This window comes from Gnatocerus cornutus, chromosome 5, assembly GCF_029298725.1.
Source record: "Gnatocerus cornutus isolate USDA-ARS CGAHR chromosome 5, icGnaCorn1.1, whole genome shotgun sequence".
NCBI lineage: Eukaryota > Metazoa > Arthropoda > Insecta > Coleoptera > Tenebrionidae > Gnatocerus > Gnatocerus cornutus.
Genome location: NC_142237.1, coordinates 8,635,573 through 8,660,887, shown reverse-complemented (window position 1 = coordinate 8,660,887; position 25,315 = coordinate 8,635,573). Strand labels below are relative to the sequence as shown.

The window sequence follows — 25,315 nt, the reverse complement described above, 5'->3', positions numbered from 1 at the left end:
ATTTTACGTGCGTTACAATAAATGAACCCCATGCATGTTACGCAAATATTGTTTATTACTCATAATTACATAAAAATGTATATAAAATATTAAATACATGGTCAGTTTCATAACTGAGAAGGCATACTGTTATTTTAACAATGCATATATTACAACCGGTTTATTACTCCTTTAAAACCGACTTTGAATAAAGCCGGCAAAAAGACACAGTGTGTTTTAAAACATTCCAAAATCAGTGTGAACCACATCACAGTTATTCTGTTTGTCTACGTTGGCAGTCATATTCAACTCGACCAACGTATCTACACTGTTTAAACCCACTCCTTTTAGAATCTTCTGCGCTGCAAGGCTTGTGAAATTGAACGATAAGTCATTCAAACTTGGAAATTGTTGGTCCCGGTTGTCTTTCGTGAACGAAATTTCTTTGTAACTGATGTTAGGTTCCGAACCCAACATATTCTTTTCCAACTTCTTGGAACTGTCGAAACTTGCTAAAGAACCCATTTCGTTCTTAGCATAAATATTCCCGATCGAGGATATAGAAAGGGCGTCGGAACTTTTTGTCGGACTTGGAGGAGTACTGTTGTAGCCTCCTTTAGGACTTTCATGAGCGATGACAGGAGAATCTGGATTGGAAACAGAGGAAAACTTATGCGAACCGGTAGAGACATTCTTGATCAGGTTGTGAAAACTCAACCCGTCTTTGTTCGGAAGTTGCAGAGACAGCTTCCTGCTGTTGTTCATCGCTGCGTTCTTTTGCTCCTCACCGTTTGGGAGGAGGTCTCTAGAGTTGTTTAAAGTGGTTTCTTTGGACTGGTTGGTGTTTTTAGGAATTTTGGATTCGAAGACCTGGTCGCGTGCGGACTCAGTGTCGTTGATGATGACCAAATTTGGATTCCTGTCGTCTCTTTGTCCGTTTTCGAAAGTGATAACTGATCGCACCGGGGAGTTTTGTACGAAGATCTTCGTGCTGCTTCCTCCTTCGCCGTTTATTGTAGTAGTCGTCGTAGCGTTAGGTTTGTTGTTTAGTTTGGACATTCCTTGATTTGTAGTGACTTGTAGAGTGAAGGAGTTACTTTGTGGGATTGTTGTCCTGTTGTTTTGTTCCCGTTTTGTTGTTTTCTTTGTCTTTGTGTCCTTTGTGTTGATGACAGTTTTATGAGACTCTAGACTCGATGGTCCGCTGTTGAACGAGCTCTCTGTTTTACTACTGCTTTTGTGTGATTCTATACTAGATGGTCCGCTGTTATCCAGAGGTGGAGTTTCCAACTTTTCGCTGGTTTTCTGACTAGTTTTGACTGGACTATCACAAATTCTACTATTTACAGGATCGGCTTTTTGTTCTTCGCTTTGTTGCCGAACTAGACTACTTCTACTGGTCTTGCGGGAACTGTCTCTACTCTTCTGCTTGTTGCGGGGGAGAGTGCAGGACATGTAGGTGTTTTTTCGGGAAACTGGCGATGTGTCTCGGGAAGCGGGGTAAGAAGGATATGCTAAGTCTGTGTACTGCCGACACCGACGACGGGGTAAAGTAGCCGAACGGGAGGACGGTTTAAGTTCGCAGTTTTCCAAGTATGAAGATATGGACTCAATCTCCTGCAAAACTAAATTTAAGAACGCTACAATGTTAAAATTCGTTCTTACTTTCTCTGACGTCGTCGTTTGGGTTCCTATACTGTGAAGATGGACGGCTTTAGAGTTGAACCACTCCGAAGGAGGGAACTGAGCGTTAAAAGAGCTAATTTGGCACTGGGATCTTTTGGTTTTCCGGAACAACCTCGACAGAAGGGACTCTTTCTCTACAACGAAAGAGTAACATCTCGAAAATTAGTACATTACTGGTGCTCACTTGGACTGGGAGTGGACGCCGTCGATGTCTCGGGACTGCTACTCGTGGTGTCTATATAATGTTTCGCTATTGTTCTGGTTGACGCAGACCTCCTTAGCCTTCTACTCGACCGCCATAGTCTGAAAGAGCCTCGTCGATCCGGACTTCTGGGTACAGATAATGAGGAAGCTCGATGCTTGCTGTTTCTAGGATACAAGATCTTATCGCTCGAGTTGCCTCCACATATAACATCAGCTAGATTGGTTTGTATGAGCTGATGCGTAACATCTCCGTCTCGTATGGTGGCCATGTCGCCGTGAACCATAACAAGAGCTTCTTCGGTTGACATGAGCATCGTCTTGCCAGAAACTGGATCCGGGTCGCCGTCATCCACGCGCTTGCGGCCGCGGGAGGCGCTACGCGATCTCCTACGTCTAAAGAAAGTCAACATTGCTTTAAGCCACTCTTATAGAGTCCACAGTAACTATGTACAATAACTTTGAAAGAAGCTATAATAACAAACGTGAAAGAATACCATTAACAGTGTCTCCACTGTATACTTATTTATTAAATACATGTGTGAATAACGATCTGTTATTAATTTACTTACTCTGGCGTGACGATAAAGTATCCATTGGAAGTGTGGTACAGCTTCCGCTCAGTGGTTAGTTGCACTAAGGTATCATAAAGTGCTTGCTCACTCGGGGGTGAAACGTGCGGGAAGGTTAAAATTAGAGCTTCCCGTATAGTCTCGATCCCTGCAGGTCTTCCTTGCCTCGATAACTTCAAGATGACTGCACATACAGCCTCTGGAAGAGGTGTCCATTGCGTTTGAGCAACGGGAACGCCATAACAATTTTCTACGTCTTCCAACGCAACGATTTGATAACCTGGAGGTGGCTGAAGGACTCTTCTAGCCCAGGCATTTTTTACTATATCAATCGCACACGGTTCGGAGCCGACCAGTAGCGCCCCCGGACTGATGTAGCCATGGTAGATGAGGCTTTTGGTGGCTCCGTTTAGACCAGTGTTCCACCAACAGACGCTGTTGGAGGAAAGCAGACCCTGCAATAAATTTATTGTTAAGTAATAATGTAGCCGTTGGAACAAACTCGTGCTAAGATACGAGTATACCGTTCTAGTTTGATTGCTCATTAGTTTTATAAGAATCTGAGATCGCAGTGGGGTGTCTGAATGTTTTTCCTGTTGTTTTATTATTTTGCATAATTATTTTATTTTATTATTTTGTGCTGTTTTATCAATATAAACTTGGACTCTGAGCCTGAGAATTAGAGTCGAATGACCTAAGAAGCTAGGAATCTAAAAATTTTAGAATTTAAAAAAAACATAAGTATCTAAAAATACTCAAGAAGAATTTAAAAGTCAAGAAATGTTCGTTTTATTGACTAAAAAACTGCATGATAAAGTATGTGTTCTAGACTAAGAATTACCAGTTTAGCGGCTTCTGTGACATCCGGTGTTTAAGGTGTTGTGTCGATAATTAGAAATTTATTTCTATGATGTAAAAGTGTTATGATTGTATCCTGAGATCACATATTTATTTATTTATTTGCTAATTGGATAATAAGTAGGTCGCTCACAATTAAAAATTCATCTTGACATTTCACTGTTCTAAATAATCGATTACTTTTCAATAATATAAATAATTTTATACCCAAATTAGTGTCATTGCAAAGAGTATAAAATATAAGCTGCGTTTGAGTTAATCGTTAAACATGATTATACAAATCCTTTAATCCTTCATTAGCATCTATGTAGTTCATATTGAAAAAAAATTAGTACCAATTTAGAACGTGCTAATACATGGATCTACAAAAAATCGTACACATACTAGGAATTTTTATTTGTAGTTATAATCTATTTCTTTTTCTCAATTCAAAACACCCGAACAAATTTATCCACGTGGATGAAATGCTTTAAAATTAAGTTACTTTTTTATCCTCCAGTGATTCATAGTTGCGAAGTTTTACTGTAGCCAAAGGCAGTCAAGAGCGACGGTTTTTTTGTTCTTCGAAAGGGTTTTTGTGGCGAAGCGCCATGAGAAAATTGCGTGGATCCTAGTTTCTTTAATTTATCAAGCAGTCTTCCGTGGTAGCTATTTGGTAATCTGTTAGTGGACCGTGCAAATGACCCTGTCCTTAAACAAGCATTGCTTTCAGTTTTTCTTCAAGTGTCTCTAGTGCGATTCCCGGCTCCTTGACACAGTAAATCTATTTTATTTACTTTAGTGACAGTCAGAAGAAAATGGAAATCGCAGCTCAAAACTTTTTGCCGACCCTTTCGTTTATCTATTATAGAATTTGAAACTAGAACGAGTGGAGCGTTCAATGAAGGACCTGATTCGTAATGGTTTGTCTTTTTTTCGGCGACGGTGTTGGATTTTTGAAAGAAAATTTCAAGCGGAGTTCAATGGACCAACACTTTCATGCAAATGTCTTAAGATGGTGAGGTGTAAGGCATTATGAAAATTATAGCTGTTATTAGAGGTACAACTGTGGTTTCACTAGATTGTCGACAGTTAGCTATTGTAATTTGTGGATTGTCGGCAAAATCCAACTTTTTAAAGTCGCGTGTTTATCTCGGTTTTATGGTTTCACCTTACATTAACTAAACTGTATATTTCGACAAAGGAAATGATTTAGATGCTATCACTGGAATTCGATGCCACTATGTTGTTAGACAATAGGAGAAATCCGTTTAAATTAAAAGGTTGTTAAATGTTTACATGTCGTTCACAGACTTGCTCATTTGTGGATGACTTTTAACTAGGTTCACACGATAAATTGGAACATTTCACATAAATCTTCATGCATTTATAACACTAGCAATGCAATAGGAAGTAATCAAGTATTTATGAAATCTTCAGTTAATTTGTTATTTTACTAAAACAAACCAAGTTCGTTCCCACTAAATTAACCATATTTTTTAGAATAAAACTGGAATATCAACGGTAAGACGGTACCTCTAATCAGGTTCCACTACAAGAACCGCTAAAAAGCTGTGATTCATTTTTTCTTTTTCATTGAAAATCGGGTAAAACAGATTTGCTTCCTTCTTGCATCACATTCCACTGTGACCACTTTCGTTGATGACTCGTGAAATTAGCCAACACACATTTTTAGCAATTTTTAAGATCAAATCACTTGCAATTTCGTCACACCTGTGTGTTAACAAACACAACTGTGCACACAAGTGAAGGTCGAGATTTCCACAAAAATCTGTCGATTTTTATTATTTATTCTCTGTAATAACAAGGCATAAAATCAAGAACCATTAGAACGGTCAATAATCCAGTGAATGACTTGAAAAATTACCGCTTTCGAGCGCCCGGAGCCACTATCTACACCCACTCGCTCCACTCTACCCCGGGGGCTGTTGTAGACGCTAATTGTTCGCACGAAGTGTGAACTGTCGAAACTCACTTACGCAATAAAAAGCGACAATGTTGTAGATGTTTTCAAAAGAAATTTATTGCTCATTAACGTCAACTTAACAATTAAGAGGTTACTACACCGACCTTCATTGTATTTGCGCTCTTTGTGCTTACCTGGAAGAGTAAATAACCGTTTTCGTACATCCAGAAGTCGCCGGGGTCGCCGCGGCATCCTTCTTTGCGGATGATGATGGCCAGGCATTGCTGGAGAAATACTCGGCATTTGCGGCCCTTCGAGCTCATATTTTAATTCTGAAACAAAGAGAAATTATGTAGTGTTGTTCAGGGTGTAAAACGAGAAGATTTGTTCATAAAATTTTTGCGATTCAGTGCCTAACAAAGAAAGGCGGAAGTTGACCATAAAAGAACACGATTATCATCACTACACCAAACGGTTAAACAAATATTGATTTCTTATTCATATTTGGAATACTTTGAAAATGGTGTTGTTTTAATATTTATATAACGCCAAATATGATTTCTGCAAAATTAAAAGCGAAGTTTGAAAGCGAAAAATAATGCTTTCTATGTCAATAAGCGGCTTTAATTGTTGGATGTTGTACTTTCCGTTTTACAGCTTAAAAAGGCGCGAAACTTTTGTTTACGAGTGTGGAATGTACGAAATAATCTGGCGAGTAATAAAAAAGACATTTTTTTGGAAATTACTTCGCCACGGACAGGAGTTCCGTATGCTGTACCGTACAGTATCGTATTTACTCACGACTTACTGCAAGAAATATGACGGAGATTTGCCTTCGACACTGCAAACATAAAAATTACTTCACTGTCCATGTCGTGCCGATTTCGAAAATGGTAATTTACATAAGAGTGAAATGAAAAAACGTTTAGTGACGAGGAACACTCCAAATCAAGTTGAGATAAAATATGTTGCCAGTGAGTCATGTATTACATTTTTTTAAAAATAGTTTTAATTGTCCAAAATCTGATGTGATTAAAATGAGCCGGCAATTGTGATTTGCATGATGACTTGGGGCGAAAAATATTAATTTTTGTATTTAAAGGAGAGTTTTATCAATTGTTGGAGATTTTAGAAGCTTTTTCTCTTGAATGCTTGAATGAGAAGGTTTTCAAGGTTTTCGTGAATGAACATTTCAAAAGATGTGATATCTTACATAATATTATCGTAACGATTAGTCTTGAGATTCTCATAGTTTTTAGCAATTAAGTAAGAGAGAATAATTAAGATTTTAATCGTTGTTTCAAAATGTACTATTATTAAACGTTTTGTTTTGAGATGGTTATCACTTTTAAAACTTTATGCCAGTAGAATATCATTTTATTTATTCTTTATATTTACGAATAATATTTTTGTGGCAAGAAAATAAAGGAGAACAGAAGGAACAACTCTTAAATATTGAATGATTAAATTAAGAAAAATAAATTTCTTGTTTAAGACAACAAGTGCTAGAAATATTTTGAAAAACAGTAAAAAGGGAATTAGAAAATGAGAAGATAGTTGAAATGGTTTCCTCATCTCTTCGGGATTAAAAATGGTTTAAAGGTTTTAGTACACTACGAGAAAAAAAATAAGTCAGAGAATGTTGCTGTAAACTGCCAGATTTGGTAGGAGAATTTTTTTTTTTGATATTTGGTAATGATTTCACAAGTCAGTTTGTCAATTTTAAAACTTGGAGTTGGTTCAAGAAAAGTAAAACCTTCGTGAAGAAATTTGTTACGCACTTCACTACTGATTTTAAAATACGATTTTAAAAGAGCTCTGGATGGACTGTGCTAAGAAATTCGATGGATTTGTGTCGGTTTTTTACTTAACTTTCACACATTTAAGAAAATTGGCTGTAAAATACAAATTCAATTTTATATACTTACTTGGATAATGCAATCGCTATAACAAAATGTTAATTGGGAAATTTTCTACGCAATGCCCTTTCATCAGTTGAATAATAAGTTATTTGCTTAATTAGTTTTAAATACAATAGTTACTAGAAAAAGGCCAATTAATTTTTCCATAGCTTTTCAATAACAATTTTACATGCGTGTAGTTACTTTTAACGCGCTTCTGTATAAAATGCAATTAACGGATTTTACGACTGAAAAAAAGATCCTCATGTGTTTATTCAATGCCAAGAAAACACAAGATAACTTTGAAATTATTTATGATGAGATGGTAAGTTTTTTCTTCCAGTGGTGAGAGCTTTACTAATTTTCAAATTATCCATTTTATGTTTCTGATGAACACCTACAATTTCAACATCTGTATAATAACATAAATAAATAAATTAACAATAATGACAACGCACAAGCAAACTAAACACTTAAATTTTTTTCATATCACTTTTCTGCATTGTTTGTGCTCATTTTAAGTTGATTGGTAGTGATGTTTTTAATAAATAAATTAGTAAATATCTAATTTAATAAACATTAATGTGTTTACGCATAATGTTAAATAAGACAAAGCGTAATAATAATAATAATAATTCAATGGAACGAATTAGTTATAATCAAATTGTTCGTGGAATATACCGGTATACAAAATTCCACAAGAAATTGTACTGTACGTAGGAAGCAATATGTAGATACTACCGTTATACATTACTAATTGCATGTCTCTAAATATGTAATTTCCATTTGTATTTAAATAATATGAGTGACAAAAACAGTATTTACATGAAACACTCAACAATTTGTTAACAATCGTTAATAAAATATGCAAAAAAAAACAAAGCACGCCCACAGGAAAAATTGTAAGATTCCGTAAATCATAAATCTGAGTGTATCGATCAGCTGTTATTAAAAGATCGTGCGCCGTGATTTTCCAAGCGACTACTTTCCGTCCAAAAGCCTCTCCGCCCAGCTCCTTATCTTAGTGTGTTGCTACTGATTAAAATGCAGTTCTGATTAAAGATAGTGCGTCGTGTGCTGGTTGTTTTTTGCTGGTCGTGCAGCAAATGCTTTCATTTCGCTTTAATAGACATACATGAAAGTCTGTTAAGAAATTTTGCTCGCAGACATACGCACACACAAGACCAAGATGACTCTCTCTTGGGTAAATTGAGGCATATAACCGCAATAAATTAAACACGGTCGCTTGAAACGAGAGTAAATTTGACCGTCGACAACCTATTTTTCATTAATGATCTTGAAAATACATTTTCGCGGTCGGTAAAAGGTCGCCACTAACAACACTAAATGAAAAAGGCTTTCTTCGGCTTTGTTTTGAAAAAAAATCGTGAAAGTTGTGTGATTTATCGTGTATGGTTGTGGAGTATGGACTTTGAAAAATCCAACGCGGTGGGGAATTAATTAAACTCGGCTATAAAAATAAAGGCTTGCGATTTCTACCGATAAGTGATGGAGGTCGATTTAAATTTGAATAAACATGGGTTTTTTGTAGGTGGATCTTTTTAATTTCTGCATATTTCAGCGGCGGGATTCTTCACGATTAATAATTTCGCGGCTTTCTAGTTAATATTTTTGCCTTTTTTGTGGAGGTAATAAATAGCTGTTAGTCTGAGGGGAAACTATGGTGCGGTTTTTGTCCAAAGAAGAGAAAAGAAAGTTGACTGAGATAGAGCAGAGGCGGACTGATATATCACGAAGTTTTGTCTGTTTTAGGAAACAATTACGTAATTCTAATTTTTACCTTGTCTGCTTAATGACAAAAACAGAATTAAAGTTCCATTATAGCTGTTCAAGGCTAATTAAGTTTTTTACGATAATCAGCTAAAAATAAATTCGCGTCCATCCAAAGGTTTCCGATAATAATTGATGGAACAACCTGTGGAACGTGGTTTAAAGGAGAGGAAAAATTTACCATTACGATAAACTTATGTAATAATGCACGTTCAACACTGTTCGTATTTCCTTTAATTTTTGTTTTCATTTTTCTGTTAAAAGCACCCAGTTTCGTGATCATTTAGCGACTTGTTATTGCACAAACTTTCGAGTGACATAATGTAGTGTGCTTCCGAATATGATAATTACCGGGTAATTGATAATGGGCTTATTATGTCTTTCATAATGGACTGAAATTGTTAAAAAAATCACAACACCATTAGTGGCATACTCCAGAACCAAAGATTGCATGAAAGAAAGTTAAATTGTTGTGTAAGGACTACAATAGAACATTTTGTGGCGTGACGTTCCATTCGTTATAGTTCAAAATATTGAAATCAAACAGGGTTGATTTTCAAACAATAGCTGCGAGTAAAAGTAGCCAGGAAGAAGCACGAATTTCTATTGCTTTCAATGCACTTCTATTTAATTTTGCACTAAAGCCAAATAGATATTTACATAACAAGTGCGGAAAGTGAGCAATTTCGCACGAGTGTAAATGTAGATATTACACGAGTGTAAGAAAGACACTTTCGGACGAGTTGTGTACACTATTTTTCTTACGACCTTCCATCATAAGGAAGAAACCATAAGTCTCGACAATAGTTCATTTCTTATCTATTCTAAATGTCATTTTTCTACGACCTCGTATAAAAGTGACGTATTCTAATAGTTATATATTCTTATATTTAATAGATGGTTGATGTTTTTGTACATCCATTTCCGAAAGGAAAAGTCACTAGTGTGATATGAATATATCCGCACAGACCTGTCAAAATTGTCTGAGCAGAAACGACCTAACCAATTCATTTTTACCATTATGCATGTAGTTTTACAGTGAATCGTCTAGATATTTGAGACAAAAATTCAAGAGTTACATTTGTATTTTAAAATAACTGTTAATTTTTTGACTTTTACTTTCATAAATGTATGTACGAAATCATCAACTTTCGGAGTCATTTAACCATGTGGAAAATGCCACTTTCTTATGGGGTCGTAGGAAAATTAACATTATTTACAAGTGTTTATGTTCGAACATTGTGTTGTAATCAATTTTGACATTAACATTAAAGATGCACGTCTAAACTAAATAACTTTTTCTGCAGAAGGTAGGACGTCAGTAATCTTCGCGTTTAATTGGAAACAATTAATTGTTTACTTGTTAAAATAATTATGTTCTATTCTTTGGATAAGCAAACAAGGATTGGAAGACCCGTGACGATTTTAATGAATTTTTACCACGCACTTCAATAAATTTAAATGCGCATGAAGCAACAAATTGCTACTCCAGATGTTAAATTAAGACTTTCCTCTTCATTAAGCTTGTTTTCAGTGGGATTTTTAGGAAATGTTTCTATTTCGGATCACAAGAAAGTTGCTTGATGGAGGCAAATCGAACAACTGGTTAAACTGGTTACTTTTCGGCATTGCTTTGATGGAAGATTTGACCAGATACTGAAATTTTGGGAATAAAGAAATTATTTAAAAAAAAATTATTGCTGATTGAGAAATTTGTGTCCAATGTATTACATTTGCAGTAACTTTCGGTGTAATTGAGGCGATGTCTGAAGAACTTTGCTGCAGAGAACTGCTCGGTTTCGCTTCTAACGTGCAACAACAAATTACGCGACAAATTCTCCACATTTCCGCAAAACCCCGATGCCCTCCGCAATTGGCATTCCTGCGCCTTTACGACCCCGTTTCCGTAGTAAAAAAATCCAAATGGCTCGAGTTTACCGACTCGAACAAATAAACTCTCGAGTTATTAACCAAGAAAGCGTTCGACCATGTGCGAGTTTTTTTTTCGTGGGAAAACGCGTGGGTACTACATATTCAATACCATGCAAGTACCTTGTTTATGTCGCTTTATCACTGGGAATTCTGCATTTTTCCTGCATCTAGATCAGTTTACTACAACTCGTATGTCCAGGTCGTCATATTACGGAAGCTATTAAATTGCCGATAGTCCAACAAACTTGAATAATTGGGAACTCGTGTAAATTTTTTACTGTGCGGTCTGTCCATCATCTTCAAAGCGGCTTTGTTCGAAGACTAGTAATCAGTTTTATTGAGAAGCGGAAGGTCATTATGTCCATGATGGACCATTCTAAGAACGCTATTCTGTCATGAAGAGACGAAAAAACGGTAGTCGGAAAAAGGCAACAATGTGCTTTAAATCAGATTCATAATAAAACGAATGTGGCGGTTTTGACAGAATTTATTTTTCAAACACCTGTGTTATATAAGTGGGAAGTGAAACGGAAACGGCTTCATTCAAATTTAATAGCGACGTTTATGCCTTGAAGTTTTGGCGGATTTATGGGAGAAAAGTAGAACGACAGAATCTAATAAATTCACTTAAACCGAGTGTCTCAAATATGTTAATCACCGTAATTTGTGGCGACAAAAAAATTTACGTTGACGTTTAGCACGAGATGTATTTCTCGATAAGATTCCACTTCTGTTGGACTTAGTACATAATGTACACAGATAAAATCGTTTAGAAAGTGATATGTGGTTCGCAGAGGTAACACTTTTTCGCAAAAAGCTGCTTTCGGTAATAAAATTAGCGGTACTGTTATTAGGACTACGATAAACTGGTCTTCCGTAAAGAAGTACCTTCACTTATCTGAACTATCAACATTTTTTCAAAGATATGAATCCTCGAACTGTACTTTCGGACACAGTCATTTCATCAAAAAATTTATGAAATTATAGGCTCTTGGCGTGGTCACGGTACGACTATAGCTAGAACATTTGCATTTCAAATTTCAGACAGTAATAATATCTTGTTTTATAGCGATATTATTTATGAAGTTTTGAGCCGGAAGCACCATCATCAAAGAGGTCTTTTAGTTATTTGTTTTTAACGTAATATTTAGCTAATTAGTTTGTCAGTGTGACTAACTAGTCAGAAAAGGAATAAAAGCGAAAACTTTCTTCAGTTGCTTTCTTTGGAAAATGTCTCTTAATTTTCTCTGCAGACTGTTTAGATTAATTGGTCTATTACAAAGATATGGCAAAGAGTAGAAGAAAAGTTGCCTTATTCAGGGAATACTTCAGTTTTTTTTCTCTGGGGCACATTGCTTCAGACTTTCAGTTTGTAATTTGTAATAAGGTGCACATCTGTCTGTCTAAATATGACAGGAAAACGGGTATTTTGGAAAATTGTACCACTTCCTATTACGCTAAAATAAACTTAAATTATGCGATCAGGAAAGCCTTAAATGATTCTTGGGCAACAAAATTCAGAAGATTTTAATTCAGTTGGACTGAAGGGATTTTCCCAGCAAGAGTTTAAACTCTTATCCTTACCCTTGTGCTCGTTATTCCGAGCAAGCTTGACTTTGAGCTGCGTGCCAAAAATATGAAGGTGTATCAAGGTAGTTTTATCACACAAAAGGGCGTGCAAAGAATGCCAAAAGCAAATCTATCAAATCTCCTTTATTTCTCTTTAAATCTTAGAGAATCAAGAAAGCGGACAATACGTCATTTTTTCTGCAGAGATTTTATCGATTTGCAAAGCAGCAATTTTAGATTACTAGCATTTGAAAGGGATAAGTTAGATATCTGTAGAGGATACATTAATTTTAATTAACCGATGGCTCCACAAGCAACAGTCTTTAGTATAATTGGAAAATATAAAAATATAAAAAAAAATAGTTATAATGAAATACCTGCTCAATTTGGTGACTATTGTTTTTGTTTGAGATTTTGCACGTGTTCATCAAAATACCTGCCTAAATAATTGTGATAAGTGAAGAAGCAACTTCTAAATCTCGTTTTAGTTTTTGAGGAGTTATAAAAATGTTTACTTAAGGTAATGTAAACTCAAACAGATTAATTTCTGGAAACTGTGCATTGAGAATAAGATTAGACATGGCTACCTAGAAGAATTTGATAGTGACAGTTTTTTACCTTTAGCCACACATAATCAGACAACAGCAAACAGTCCAAGAACCACTTCAAACGTATCTAAGAATGCCTCAACAAAAATCTTTTCTTTTTGAAGTTATACTGTCTTTTTATCCTCAACCGGATCATCTTTTTTTCGTAATTACACGACTTCTTTGAAAAGACCCACGGATATTTACGGAATTGCAAAATTGCTTGCCGTTATAACGGCGTCGGTCACAATTTGTTTCGTGAAATTAACATCGATTTGCTGCGGCTACATTATCGATTTAGAATGGCGATCCTCACGCCAAATTACGTATTGTGGCCCTTATAAAGTTGCATTCAATCTCTTTTTTTGATTGTTTAACTCCTCTTAAGAAAGGTGGAAAAAATCTCAAGCACGCGATCCCATTATTATCCCAACTGTACCACACAAGTCGACGTACTAAAAAAAATCTGTAAATTGAAGCACCGTACGGAACTGCAACTTCCGTTACATGTCCAAAGACAAATATTTACATTTTTGAAGTGAAATAAACAGAGTGGAATGTCTTTGTTGCTTAATTCTAGTTGTTTCGTTTTGTACCGCCTCTATGGAGATGTTTTCATCAGATTTTCTAAAGTACCAGTTTTTCCAGTAGCACGAGAAAAAAAAAGTCTAATTCGAAAGTCCATTAAAATTGCCTATAATTGAGGGTTTTAAATGATTTTATTACACTGATATGAGTTATTAATAAGAGTGACTGTGTAATTTACGATCGTTCGGCGAATTTGGGCCGTGTTTACAAGAACCAAGATGTTAATTAGTGAGACGTGAACAGCAATTCGGAATTGCTTAAAATTTCGGGCAAGTACCAAAATACGTGTTAACAACAAAATGAGTCGCGAATTTGTTGTTAACTTACTTTCTTCACTTTCCCTCATTCGTCTAGTTCTTGTCCACTGTTAATTTTTTCGCGTTGTATGCGTAGGAACTTTTTCAGTTTTTAGGCGATCACCGGAGCGGAAACATTTCTAGACAAACATCTGAATGCGTGGGTATTTTCGGACTCATTACAAAGAAATTAAACAGTTTATCTTGTCACAAATGACACAATAATTATTCGAGTGAATGTAATAAGAGAAATTATAAATCATAATGGCTGTGCATTTGCGAATTATTACGATATCGATGGCGTAAAAATATGAACTAATTGACCGCACGCCACCTTTTAATTAGTTACTCGAAAACTAGAAAAAATCTCATTGCGATACTGTCACAGTGAAAGTGAGTGCGATAAAAGCTTCGTTCACATCAGGCCATCAATAGACGTCGTCGTTGAACGATTTTTTACAAAAGAATCGATGCAAATTTGAACGATACGGAAGTGATTTTTCTTTTAGAATGTTGGCGGTTATTGATTCAATCTTTCTATTGTGTTGATAGAAATGCATATAAATGCCAAACGGCTCTTTAGACAGCGATATAATAATTATTTCAGGTTATTTCTCCTTATTGTGATCGAGTTTAACAAGCGTTCAACGATAAAAACGACCATGAAATTGCGAAGTTTAAAATTGGAAAATTACAGAAGTAATTATTGCTGTCAAAATTACACGTATTGAAGCTGCTCTTCTTAACTAGTCGACAATCAAATCGACTGCGGTTATGCTTCGAAAAAAGAAAATGCTAGAGTGGAGCACTTTAATTAAATTTCATGCAAATTGACGTTTTTAGTTTCTAATTAAACAAATTTTAATGGCTCTAACTTTTCTCCATCGAATTATCAGACAATTTCCGTTCAATGCTCACTTTTGCTTCCATTAATTTTTTTAGTAAATCATCGCCTTGTTTTCCTGTTAAATTGTAGCCACGAAGATTGCTTTGGTGTTAAAATTAACATTTTTCAGACATTGAGGAAATTTATAGCTGTCATTTTTCGTCGACATATTCGGTAAAAAGTTACCACTTTCTCCAGTGCTTATGGTCTCAGATATATCCTTATTCTCGGTTATTAGAAGATCACGATTTAAGGCGTAATTACGTTGCGAGATGTCAGTTTTTTAAACGAACAGTTTAAGTTTTTATGTGCTACTTAAATGACATTTCAGTTTTTAAATCAGTTTAGAAACGATCGCAGACCTAAAATATGCAGTGTTGATAATTCAAACGTACAAATCATGTAGAAAAACACCAAAGTTCCGACTTATTTTTTGCGTTACACCACATTTTTGAAACGTGACAATTGTAAATTTTGATGTCGTTAAATCATCAGGTATTAAACTTGAGGAATATGTGGTTGGCAGTATGTCAGTGGGCTTAAATTTATTACAGTTAAATCTAATTTTCAAGTACCTATTTATGTTCGATTGTTTTATAAAGTACGGTTGCGGTCAATCAAGTGTTATTTGCCATTTTTAATTAGATCTGGAGCGGCTCCTGCAATATTTGAATGGCGGTGTGGTATACCGTATAAAACACGAGGCCAGAAGTCCTATTAAATCCACTTTTTGGACTACATTTTCCGACCTTGCTGTGGTAACGAAGCTATTAAGGCATCCAATGCGGAAATGGTCTCTTAACACACTCAAAACAAATGCGGCTTATTTTTTTGAATTTTTGTTTGAATTCTTGGAAACTATGGGAAAAGTTTATTTTGCTTATACCAACATATAGTTCTAACGTTAACCATATTATATTTAAATAAAAAAGAAACTCTAATATACCTAATATAAAATTAGTCAAAAATCTCAAAAATCGTTCCAAGTTACTCTGTACCTGTGAAATAAAGCTGAAATGAGTAGTTTGTCGGTGTCAAAAATATGTTAAGGTAATTATAATCATAGAGCCTACTGAAGCATAAAATTTTGTATGCAATTCGAACATGAATAGGCATCGATCACATTTATTATCGTCGCTCGGCCATAAACTCGCCTTGTTCATAAATGTACTTTTTACGTGTTATATAAACAGCTATTATGATAATATTAATAAATTAATTTAAATAAACTTACACCTATGTTAAAATTTCATATCTCTTGAATATAAACTGTTATTAGACTGTAGATAAAAGTTGGAGAAATCGTTACAAAGTAAAAACGATGTTTACAAATTACTCCAAATTCAATTTGTTAGTTTGCCCAATTTCACATAAATAACATGCAGGAAAAAAGCAGTAAAGTTTCATTTGGTTTGATGCGTTGCCACCTACTATACATATTTTACAACGCTGTAAAAATGAAATTGTTATTAAATCTTATTTAATCGATATTTATTACACACGCCAATAACGAGTAAACATGGTTTATTGGTCTCCCGAAGAGATAAAACTTTTTATCGTTGTCTAGAAAATGCTATTTTATTGCAGATGCTAAACATAAATTAACAATTCTAATTGTAAATTATTGGATAGTTGCATGACAATATCAACTACCCAATTTAATCCGTTGTGTCCTTCTGCGTGCTTTCTCGATACCGAAGGTAGAATTCTCCTTTTATTGAAGAGAAAGCTCTCCCGGAGATAACTCCAAGTTTCAGCAATTATGAATGGTTTGAAATAATGAGGATAATTATTGCACATGTATTCAAATATGAAAATAATTAACCATTCGAAAGGATCTGTTGTTTTTATTCGAGCAATACTGGCTGTTATGAAATGTCAAAAGATGAAAGAAAAAGTTCGTCAATTGACATGTCTGACAAATGACTGAAATCAATTATCTGTTGGATTGATACACAGTAGCGTTTCCTACGTTATTGCTTACTTCTGACGATAAAATTAAGCTTTAGTTCCAGTTCTTAGTACTTCATTTACTGATGCTTCATCGTGATAAACAGACTTATAATTTGAAGCATAATACTTACGTTTTCTTATTGCATATAAACCTAATTACCTATTTATTTATGTTGTGTTTATTATGTGGAATATGTTAATCATATACACTGTGACTTTAAAAGAATACAATTGTGGAAACAAAGTCTCTTAACCTAGAAATGATAAAAGTAACTCGTTTTCATAGAAAAGGCTCGGATGTTATCTTTATTATAGTTTTAATTAATAGCACGTTAATTAGAAAGTAATTCGTCAACTTAAGTGTATCAAAACAACACCAAATGGTAGATCCAATTTTCCCTAATTTGGCGCTTTTTATGATCAGAACTAAAATGTTACTTTTACCACCTGTTTTTCCATTATGCTAACGCAGTTTTATAAGCTTGAAATGTCTCCGAATATAAACTGAAAGTGTTTATTAAAACTAGGACATTTTTAATATTGAAAGTGTTTTAAATGGTCACCTAGACACTTGACATTGTCCTCAAGCTTATCGCCAATATGATAAAGAGGTGACGACGGAATTTATCTGGTTTGAATTCATAAAAAGATGCCACACCTCGGAATTTTTTCAGACGGCGCAGCGGCCAATTTTTGTGAATTCTAAACGTACATTAACATACTTGTAAAACCATTCAATTCTATGTAATTGCTTTCAATTTCAACCGAAAAATGCAATTTTGGATCACTTTCCAAATTCCGCTAGTTCTTCAATGGTCCATTAAAAGGAAAATCGGTAGTTTTTGTTATTGTCTGGGCGTGTTTTAGAAAAGAAGGACATGGCATGGGCGGATAGGAAAGTGGCAAAATTACCAAATATTTCCTAACAAGCGAATTTGATGGTGTGATGGTTGGGCGAAAAATAACACTTTTTTGGATCAATTTGAATTATCGGACAGTCCGTAAAAACTGTTGGCAACTTACCATTTGTTTTAATTACTTCATTATTCAAAGTTGCGAAATATACAGGGTGTTTCAGGTTTGTTTGCTGAATCTAAGGCAATCCCGCGGCAATTTTTATTACATTTCATGCTCTTTCGCACAACCACTTTGGTCTGAAATTAACAGAATCTTGTGAAGCGTAAAGGAGGATAAATAGTTATTTACAAAGAGGTCTGAAAAATGATTGTTTACTGACGAGGAGCAATTGAAGTACGAGCCCTCCAGGCCGGATACATTCACTAAAAAAACCTTCGTCTTCGATTTGCGATAGTCAGGTAACATTAATTATGACACGGAGCTTCAGCTTATTCAATGTGTCATGTTTATTTTCAGGCTTATGATAATTAAGACTTCTCAACTTGAAAAACAGCATACTTTTGGACTGACAGTTATGTCACTAAACTTTAAGCCCACATTTCGGCGTAGTCGTTTGCAAAAACAGGTCTCATTTTTGAACTTTCAGGTTTCTTGTCAATTTCTTGCAATCTCGTCGATATAGAACAAGAGTAATTGCAACTAGCAGGGTCGTGAGACTCGCCGCTCTCGGATATTATCTTCTTGCGAGTGGTCTAAAACTGTCTACAAGCCCTGCCACACCTTGAGAACATCTCTTCACCGCTGAGTCCCGATTTAATCTCATCAAATGTTACTGAGACTTATCGCAGGCGTGAGAGCACCGCCATCACGTTAATGGGCATCTTCAATGAATCTCGTTCTTCAGGTCTGGTACCCAAGGTGAGTGCGGCTATTTACCAGTGTTGTTAAAAAAATACACAAAAATCGCCAAGAAATTGCCATCAGGTTCTCAACCTACTTTCTAAACCCGTGGAGGAGTTGGTCATTTGTTACAAGCGCCCCGTTTTTTTCTGTTTGTAGTGAGATTATGTGATTGTTGCGGTAACGTGAGACTCTGGAGGGAAAAATAGGAGATGTTGTCGCGCGACGGGAACCCAAGAGCCTTCTTCTCATAAAGTCGATTTTGAACGAGCAATTACTCTGTATACGGAGAGAAATCGCACTGTGACCTATGACTTTCTTATAAGATTTCTACCGACTATCATGGAATAATGATTCTCATTGTTTCGTTGCCAGTATTTAATATTCATCTTTATGTATCATCGCGAGTTCACGATTCGACGAGGTGGAGGCCATTTAAGTAAAATTGACCTCGGGAAATGCGAAATTGGGTTGGAAATAGACCCAAATCAATCAGAACGTGGGAAACGCAAAATAGTAACAGAAAAAGTATAGTACCGCACCCTTTCGTCTTCAAACGGTACTTTGGTCGCAATTATTCTATTACGCAAGTACGATTAGTCGCATCATTAATATTAAAATTAATTTTAATTGGCGTTACACGGATCACGATCCAAGCAATAATTCCACGTAATGACAGCTTTATGTTACAGGGATGGATTTTACGTCTTTTCACACGTCGGCAGTGAAGCGGCTAATCGCCCAACCTTTTTATCACTGACCTGGGTCACATCTTAACAATGAGTATTGTTTTGTTGATGTAATTTTGGAATTAACTGAGTTATGGGTAATTTGTAATTTTCTTGCATGTGTGAAACGATCATGGAGATTTCTAGCGCTGACATACTGTGTTCCTTTCCCTGATGTTGAATGGCACTTTTTTGCAGGGGATACTTAGAGAGATTCATTAGTGTGACGTTCAATATAAGGGAAACGCTAGGAAAAGAATGTCAATATTTGGGAAACGATACGTTTACGCTTGTTTTCCAAGATGCGAAAAGTTGTAAGCTGAACTAACGCATCATCTTTTGTTTTCATTTTTTTCGCTAAACTGGTGAGGAAAGAAAACCGTAAAAATACGCGAAATGCAAAAAATAATAGAAACAATGAATGTAGCAACAAAACTCATCTTAATTGCGATTCAAATTAAAGTGAAACGCATCAGACAATGCTAAAATAAGTGATTTTCCTCCCAGGATATTGAAAAACATTAAAAGATGTGGAGATGAATCACCCACGTACAAGTTCTTCTGGAAATTCCCTAGTGGACAATAGGCAAATTTACAGTTTTTTTTACATTTTTTTATTACACCGTAAACATTAAAATACTCATGTTTTTTTATTTGGCAAATTAATATTTATAGCAAAAAAAATATATAAAGTTTTAATTTTAAACCAACGTTTTGGAACGCACAGATCCAGATCCAGATCCTTCTTACTCATTTGAATGTGCTGATTGGCTTGGACTTACCACGTCATAACGATTTTGCTAGGTTTTGTTTGAATTTACTAATGAAAAAGAACGAATTTAGAATTATTTGTTTACAAATGATAAATTTTGTGCACCCCATCAATAACCTACATAAAAATCTTATTTTTTTGGAGTAAAACACCTTATTAAATGTGAAACCATAAAAGACTTTTTGGAAAGCTCGTTATTGCAGCTGTTTTCAGAAATTCAATTATCAGAAGCCTGTTTTTCTATTCTTTTATATTCCCTCTGGATTCCCCATATTTTTAAAAATTTTCATTTAGTTTTTGAGATGTTCCTAATTATTTTTCATTTTTTTGATTAATTGTGATGGTGGCCAATTCGTTTTCAAGATTTTCGAAGGAACGTAAATTCATCGGGCCTTTTAATTAACATACACCAATGTAGTAATCAAAGAGCAATTATTTGGGATTGATTAAGATGGAAATTAAACGATCTAAATAGTGAATGTTTGGCCACTGTTCAGCAATTAGAAAAACACAATACGTCGTAAAATGTTTGTACTTGAATTACATTTCAAAGTAAACTTTACATGATATAATGTCATCACGCTGGCGTAGTCAGTAATCAAAAATTGTTTCGCTATAACGAAATAATCAGATTTTCAACACCATTTCAGTTCGTATTAAGGTACGATTTACGACCTAATTTTTCGTTTACATAAAATATTAATTAATAGTGAGAAATGTCGCTGCCGAAACAATACGAAATAACGGTTTTCGATTCAAATAATGGAAAACAGCACCCACAGTATTACATTTTACAACCGATTAACGCTTTGCGCGGTAATAAAAACTTTAATTTCTCGTGAGTCAGTTATTTAATATTTTATTATTATCTTTCGTAAGTTTTCCGCAGCTCATTACGTTGTGTTTACTAATTTATTGTACCTTATTGTTGATGAAGTTCATAATTTTTAAATTTATTAACCCAAATTTTGAAGCCCGGATATGTTTTTAACATGTGAGGTATGAGTGTCGACCTTGGCCAATGAAAAAATTTATAGCCATTGTCATTTCAATGCTGTCATACTCATGAACATATTATAGTACATATCTCCAAATTTGTTCGTTTCCGCAATTACGTAACGTTACTACTTACGTGCCCTAAAACCCTCTCTATGATCCGTTAGAATTTTCCGAAGAGTTCAATGAATTATTTATTAGATCAAGTTCACAAATTAGCCACTTATTTCAGATCAGATCAACTTTTTTAAGGTTGGCGCACACGCGTCTAACGGAAGTCTGAGAGCTGTCTAAATTGCACGTATTTAAGTGATAATTTGTTGTTTTGATTTTTAGCACACGAGCCGCGGGACACAACTGTTGGTAATTTATGTAAAGAATCGAGAAAATGTTACAATGAGTGCAGATTTATGCTGTGTGAAAACGAGAAAAGGTGCCGTCGATCATCTCGTCGAGAAAAATAGAAAAATCTCTATTTAATCGTTACAGTTCCGTTATAAAATATGAGTGACCTTAAACTCTTCAGCTAACAAGCTTCGCGACACGCTATATATAATTTTTCTGCAATTAAATTATTCATTAATCGATGAATGGATGGTTTAACAAATTCGATTACTCATACATTTAAATAAAAATGGCGAAAGGTTAGGTAATCGTTACCTAAAAGAATTACAAAGCCATTAAAGGTCGATTCGCATTGTAAATATTTATGAGACTATAATTTTTTCCTTTTCAATAGCAGTGCACGTACTCGCTGTTAACCTCTACAATACCACCTTTTAGAGTTTTTTTGGAGAGTTCACACTTGATTTTTCACTCCTAAGGTCGCGACCTACAAATTTCATTCACACATAATTATAGGGTTCATTATTTTTAATTGGTCCCATTAAGAAATCGTACAATATTACTAGATTAGCGCCAGTTAAAATTAATTGATGTCACGCAAATACCATCTCTGGCGGCGACAATTAAGTAGTGATTTTTCTAAAACTAAATGAGAGGAAGAGAAATCGTTTTTGTAGCATGGTTTATTGGACATTACCGTAGGTGTGGCGTGCCCTTACATCTCACTACTGGCGCCCGACCGCCGCCACTCTAAGTAGCACAGTACGATGCATCCACCGTGAGTTCGAAAACCCTCACGATTTGCTAATTGTAATATTTGCGTGGGCGTGGCTCTGCCGTCACTCATCTGCCCTTGCATCAATAGTGCATTCTTTGAGAAATAACACGGTCCCACGTTCCATGCAAAATCCGTTCCATAATTGTACACGTAAGTCCACCACGGCGTTTTGCAGTTTCCGGTCTTCCGGTGGGAACGACGATTTCGACCGAAGAAAGTGATTAAGCGTCTGAACTTGGTAACTTTTCAAGGTGAGATTTCTTAAACGCGCTGAGGATTAATGCAGAACAATAGAGGTTATTAATGATCGAATGGTAACCTCTTGGCTCCAAAAGGAGAACCGTTGTCCAAATTAAAATCGAATTAGGTTGGTTTGTGGGAATCCAAGGCGTGCTATTGTTTGGATTTGAGGGAAAACTAGCAGATAATAAAATTTGGTATTGTGCTTGTGAGTTTTTTTTATTTAATTGACATCACCCTCCGGCCAAGAAATCTGTTTAATTAATTTCGAAATTAAACGAAACCGTGCAATATAGTTAGGGTCAACGGACTCTTTACCTCTTCATTGTTATTCCAGGATTTTGTGCAACAATGGAAATTTCTTCGATACTGTGGCAAAATCTTCACACACTCTCAAAAATCGATACACTTGTGCACCCACGTCCGATCTGAACGCATTCGGATTAATCACTGAATATCGCCGAAGGACCAAAGAGTTTTCCCCCTAGTGAAGCACGTGACGAAATTGCCAATTGAACGTGAAGGAGATGTTCAGCGGAAAGTTCAATCCCTCACCTCAAATTAACCCAATAAAAATAAATCACTCGAGTCTAAATTCTCATACACGGAGACAAAATACAATCGATAAAGAGGCTCCAGGCGGTCTGCTCTTACAAGGCTTGAGGGTGTTGTTTTTCATGAAAAATTCACACCAATGCGTTCGGAATTGAAGGTTTTCCAGTCCTCTTCAGTAATCGATTCTAGTTTTTTATTTTCAGTTTGAACGTTCCAGCTGGAACTTATCGCATTTTTAAAATATCATGCTGCATTTGAAGAAGTGCAGGCGTTATAATTAAATTTAGATTTTCTACGCCACGGAGATCTTATCTCTGAACGGTTTGGAGGAACTAATTAAGTAAATCTTTTTTACTTCACTTCATTTTGCTTGATTAAGACATCTTTTTTGATGACTCTACTACTGGGTTTTAATTATATTTGACCTATAGCAATCGAAAGAGTTTTTAGCTACTTATTGCCACTACATCCTAAAAATAATTAATTTTCAACACGCTATACATAATTAGCTTTTCATTTTGCTCTTTTACTTATAAAAGTTTGTCTCTCTTCCAGCGTAGATGTTTCTGTCTTCTCAAGGATTCTTGGCCAAGATGTAGGTAAATGGAGAATGACAAAATAAATGCACTTTCTGCAGATACTTTGAACGCTAGTTTATTATATTATTATCTGTTGTCTTAAATTATGCGACGCAGCATCTAGTGTTGAATGAATTCTTGGTAACGGTTATAGGACAAGCATTTTTGAGGAGAAAACTATAAAAAACTTGAGTTATCAAAATATCCTTCAAAATCCTACGTAGCTAATGCTCGAATTTCAGCAATTTATCACAACTAAATGACTGAACTTTATAATTATAATAGAATGACCATGTTATCGAAATGTGTAGGCGATAAGAGACCAATAGTGCAGAAAGATCATAAACAATTTGTATTTACGTTTATATGCAGAACAAAATTTTTATTGCAACGCAAAATGGAATGTTTAATTGACTACTGATATGGTTAATAGCTAGAGCTAATGTTGTATCTTTCATTCGTAAGTTCGTTTATTATATCGCAACAGCCGCAAAGTACAAAATCCTGACACATATAACCAATTCTGGGAGTGTTCAACACTGTTATAATAAAAAACAGTGAAAAGATCCAATGGAAAAGACATTATGTACATATAAGTATAACATTAAAACAGACGACCTTAGGTGTAGGTTTAAAACACAAGATGTGGAGATACAGGTGTCGTTGTAGGAAGTTCAGGTGTGGAAGTCTCATTATCATGCATTACTAAACAGCTGAATGCTACTTTGGGAGAGTTATGCAACTTCCGACATTGACGGCCTTCAGTCTTCTTTTTTGCTAAAGAAATGACATCTTCATGCAAATTTGGTCTCCTCATCGTTTAACCTTTGCCAGTGCTGTTTTCCTTTCTTTTTTTTTGCTGAGTGCATAGAAAATAGAGCACCACCTTGGGCTCCATCGCCAATTTTGGTTTTGCACTTATCTTTCGCAACTCCATTGTGGAAATTCCATGGGTACCACTTCTGTATTTTGAACAGTGCACGTGGGCAAAAAAACTGATTAATTGGCACGTTAACAGTTGTCGCAGATCCAGTTTTCTGCTTAAGGGAGTATTTAGTGGGTTAACACCGAACAAGTTTTATCAGTCGTGCTAATAGTCGCTTTGGCAATAACCAGTTTCAAAAACTGATTATTTGAAGATTGCCATACAACCAAGTTTTGCGTGGAACAAATCGTGTCAGTGAAACCGGAAATGTACCAATGCAGTTTCCATGCCTATTTTAGATCTTTGTTCTTGAGATCGAATTTATTCGCGCTTTTGAGTCATACAATTTTGAAGCGAGGAAGAAGCGAAAAATCGGCGTGGGTTGTAAACCAAAAAATCGACCCCGAATGCATTATGCAAAAAATGTTGTAAGCCGAGTCGTGGGTGATCATCATTCTATTTTTACCACCTGTTGAAGTGGTTCGACATGACATTTTGCGGATTTTAAAAACAATTCTTTCATTGGCAGTGGTTTACATCTTAATTTCCTCCTTATAAGGATGAAATGAATCATTTGGGGCCGAGTGATACGAAAATGTGTCAATGTTGATCTTAAGGTCTCAGACCATCTGCGAATCAGCCATAGCGTGTTTGATTCTAATTCAAACTAAAACAATGCGTTCGTGATGCCCTGACCCGTCTCACTGGAGCAGGTAAATTTTTTTTATACAAAAGCTGACTGAAAAGTCTGGAAAAATGAAAGAAACTTACCGAAATTTCAATAAACATCTTCTTAAAACGATCGATGAGTTAAATCCAAGCACTTAGAACAAATCTAGCACAGAGCGTACACCTGTTACATCCTTGAAAGTAGAAACAAGACTAAAGAAATCGGTGTGGTAGCAGCGGAGACTTGCGTAGCCAGCGCTCATTGG

At 35.5% G+C, this 25,315-nt stretch overlaps 1 protein-coding gene across 1 annotated transcript; it reads right to left on the bottom strand.

Annotated features, from left to right (window-relative positions):
* Positions 1 to 33: 33 nt before the first annotated feature.
* On the bottom strand, positions 34 to 25,315 carry ko (Stork-head domain-containing protein knockout). The gene is made up of 6 exons (XM_088036188.1): positions 25,152 to 25,315; positions 5,397 to 5,534; positions 2,439 to 2,893; positions 1,850 to 2,262; positions 1,645 to 1,799; positions 34 to 1,596 (listed from the first exon to the last, which is right to left on the bottom strand). Exons 2-6 carry the CDS (start codon positions 5,523 to 5,525, stop codon positions 217 to 219), a joined length of 2,532 nt encoding a protein of 843 aa, XP_087892314.1. The 5' UTR covers positions 5,526 to 5,534; positions 25,152 to 25,315; the 3' UTR covers positions 34 to 216.

What these genes read in the sequence shown, in the direction of transcription:
- ko (XM_088036188.1), bottom strand. Translation starts at nt 5,525, where the DNA reads ATGAGCTCGAAGGGCCGCAAATGCCGAGTATTTCTCCAGCAATGCCTG. An exon ending in ACGGTTATTTACTCTTCCAG is followed by an intron (nt 2,894 to 5,396) that starts GTAAGCACAAAG and finishes AATTTATTGCAG; the next exon opens with GGTCTGCTTTCCTCCAACAG. An exon ending in TACTTTATCGTCACGCCAGA is followed by an intron (nt 2,263 to 2,438) that starts GTAAGTAAATTA and finishes GACTTTCTTTAG; the next exon opens with ACGTAGGAGATCGCGTAGCG.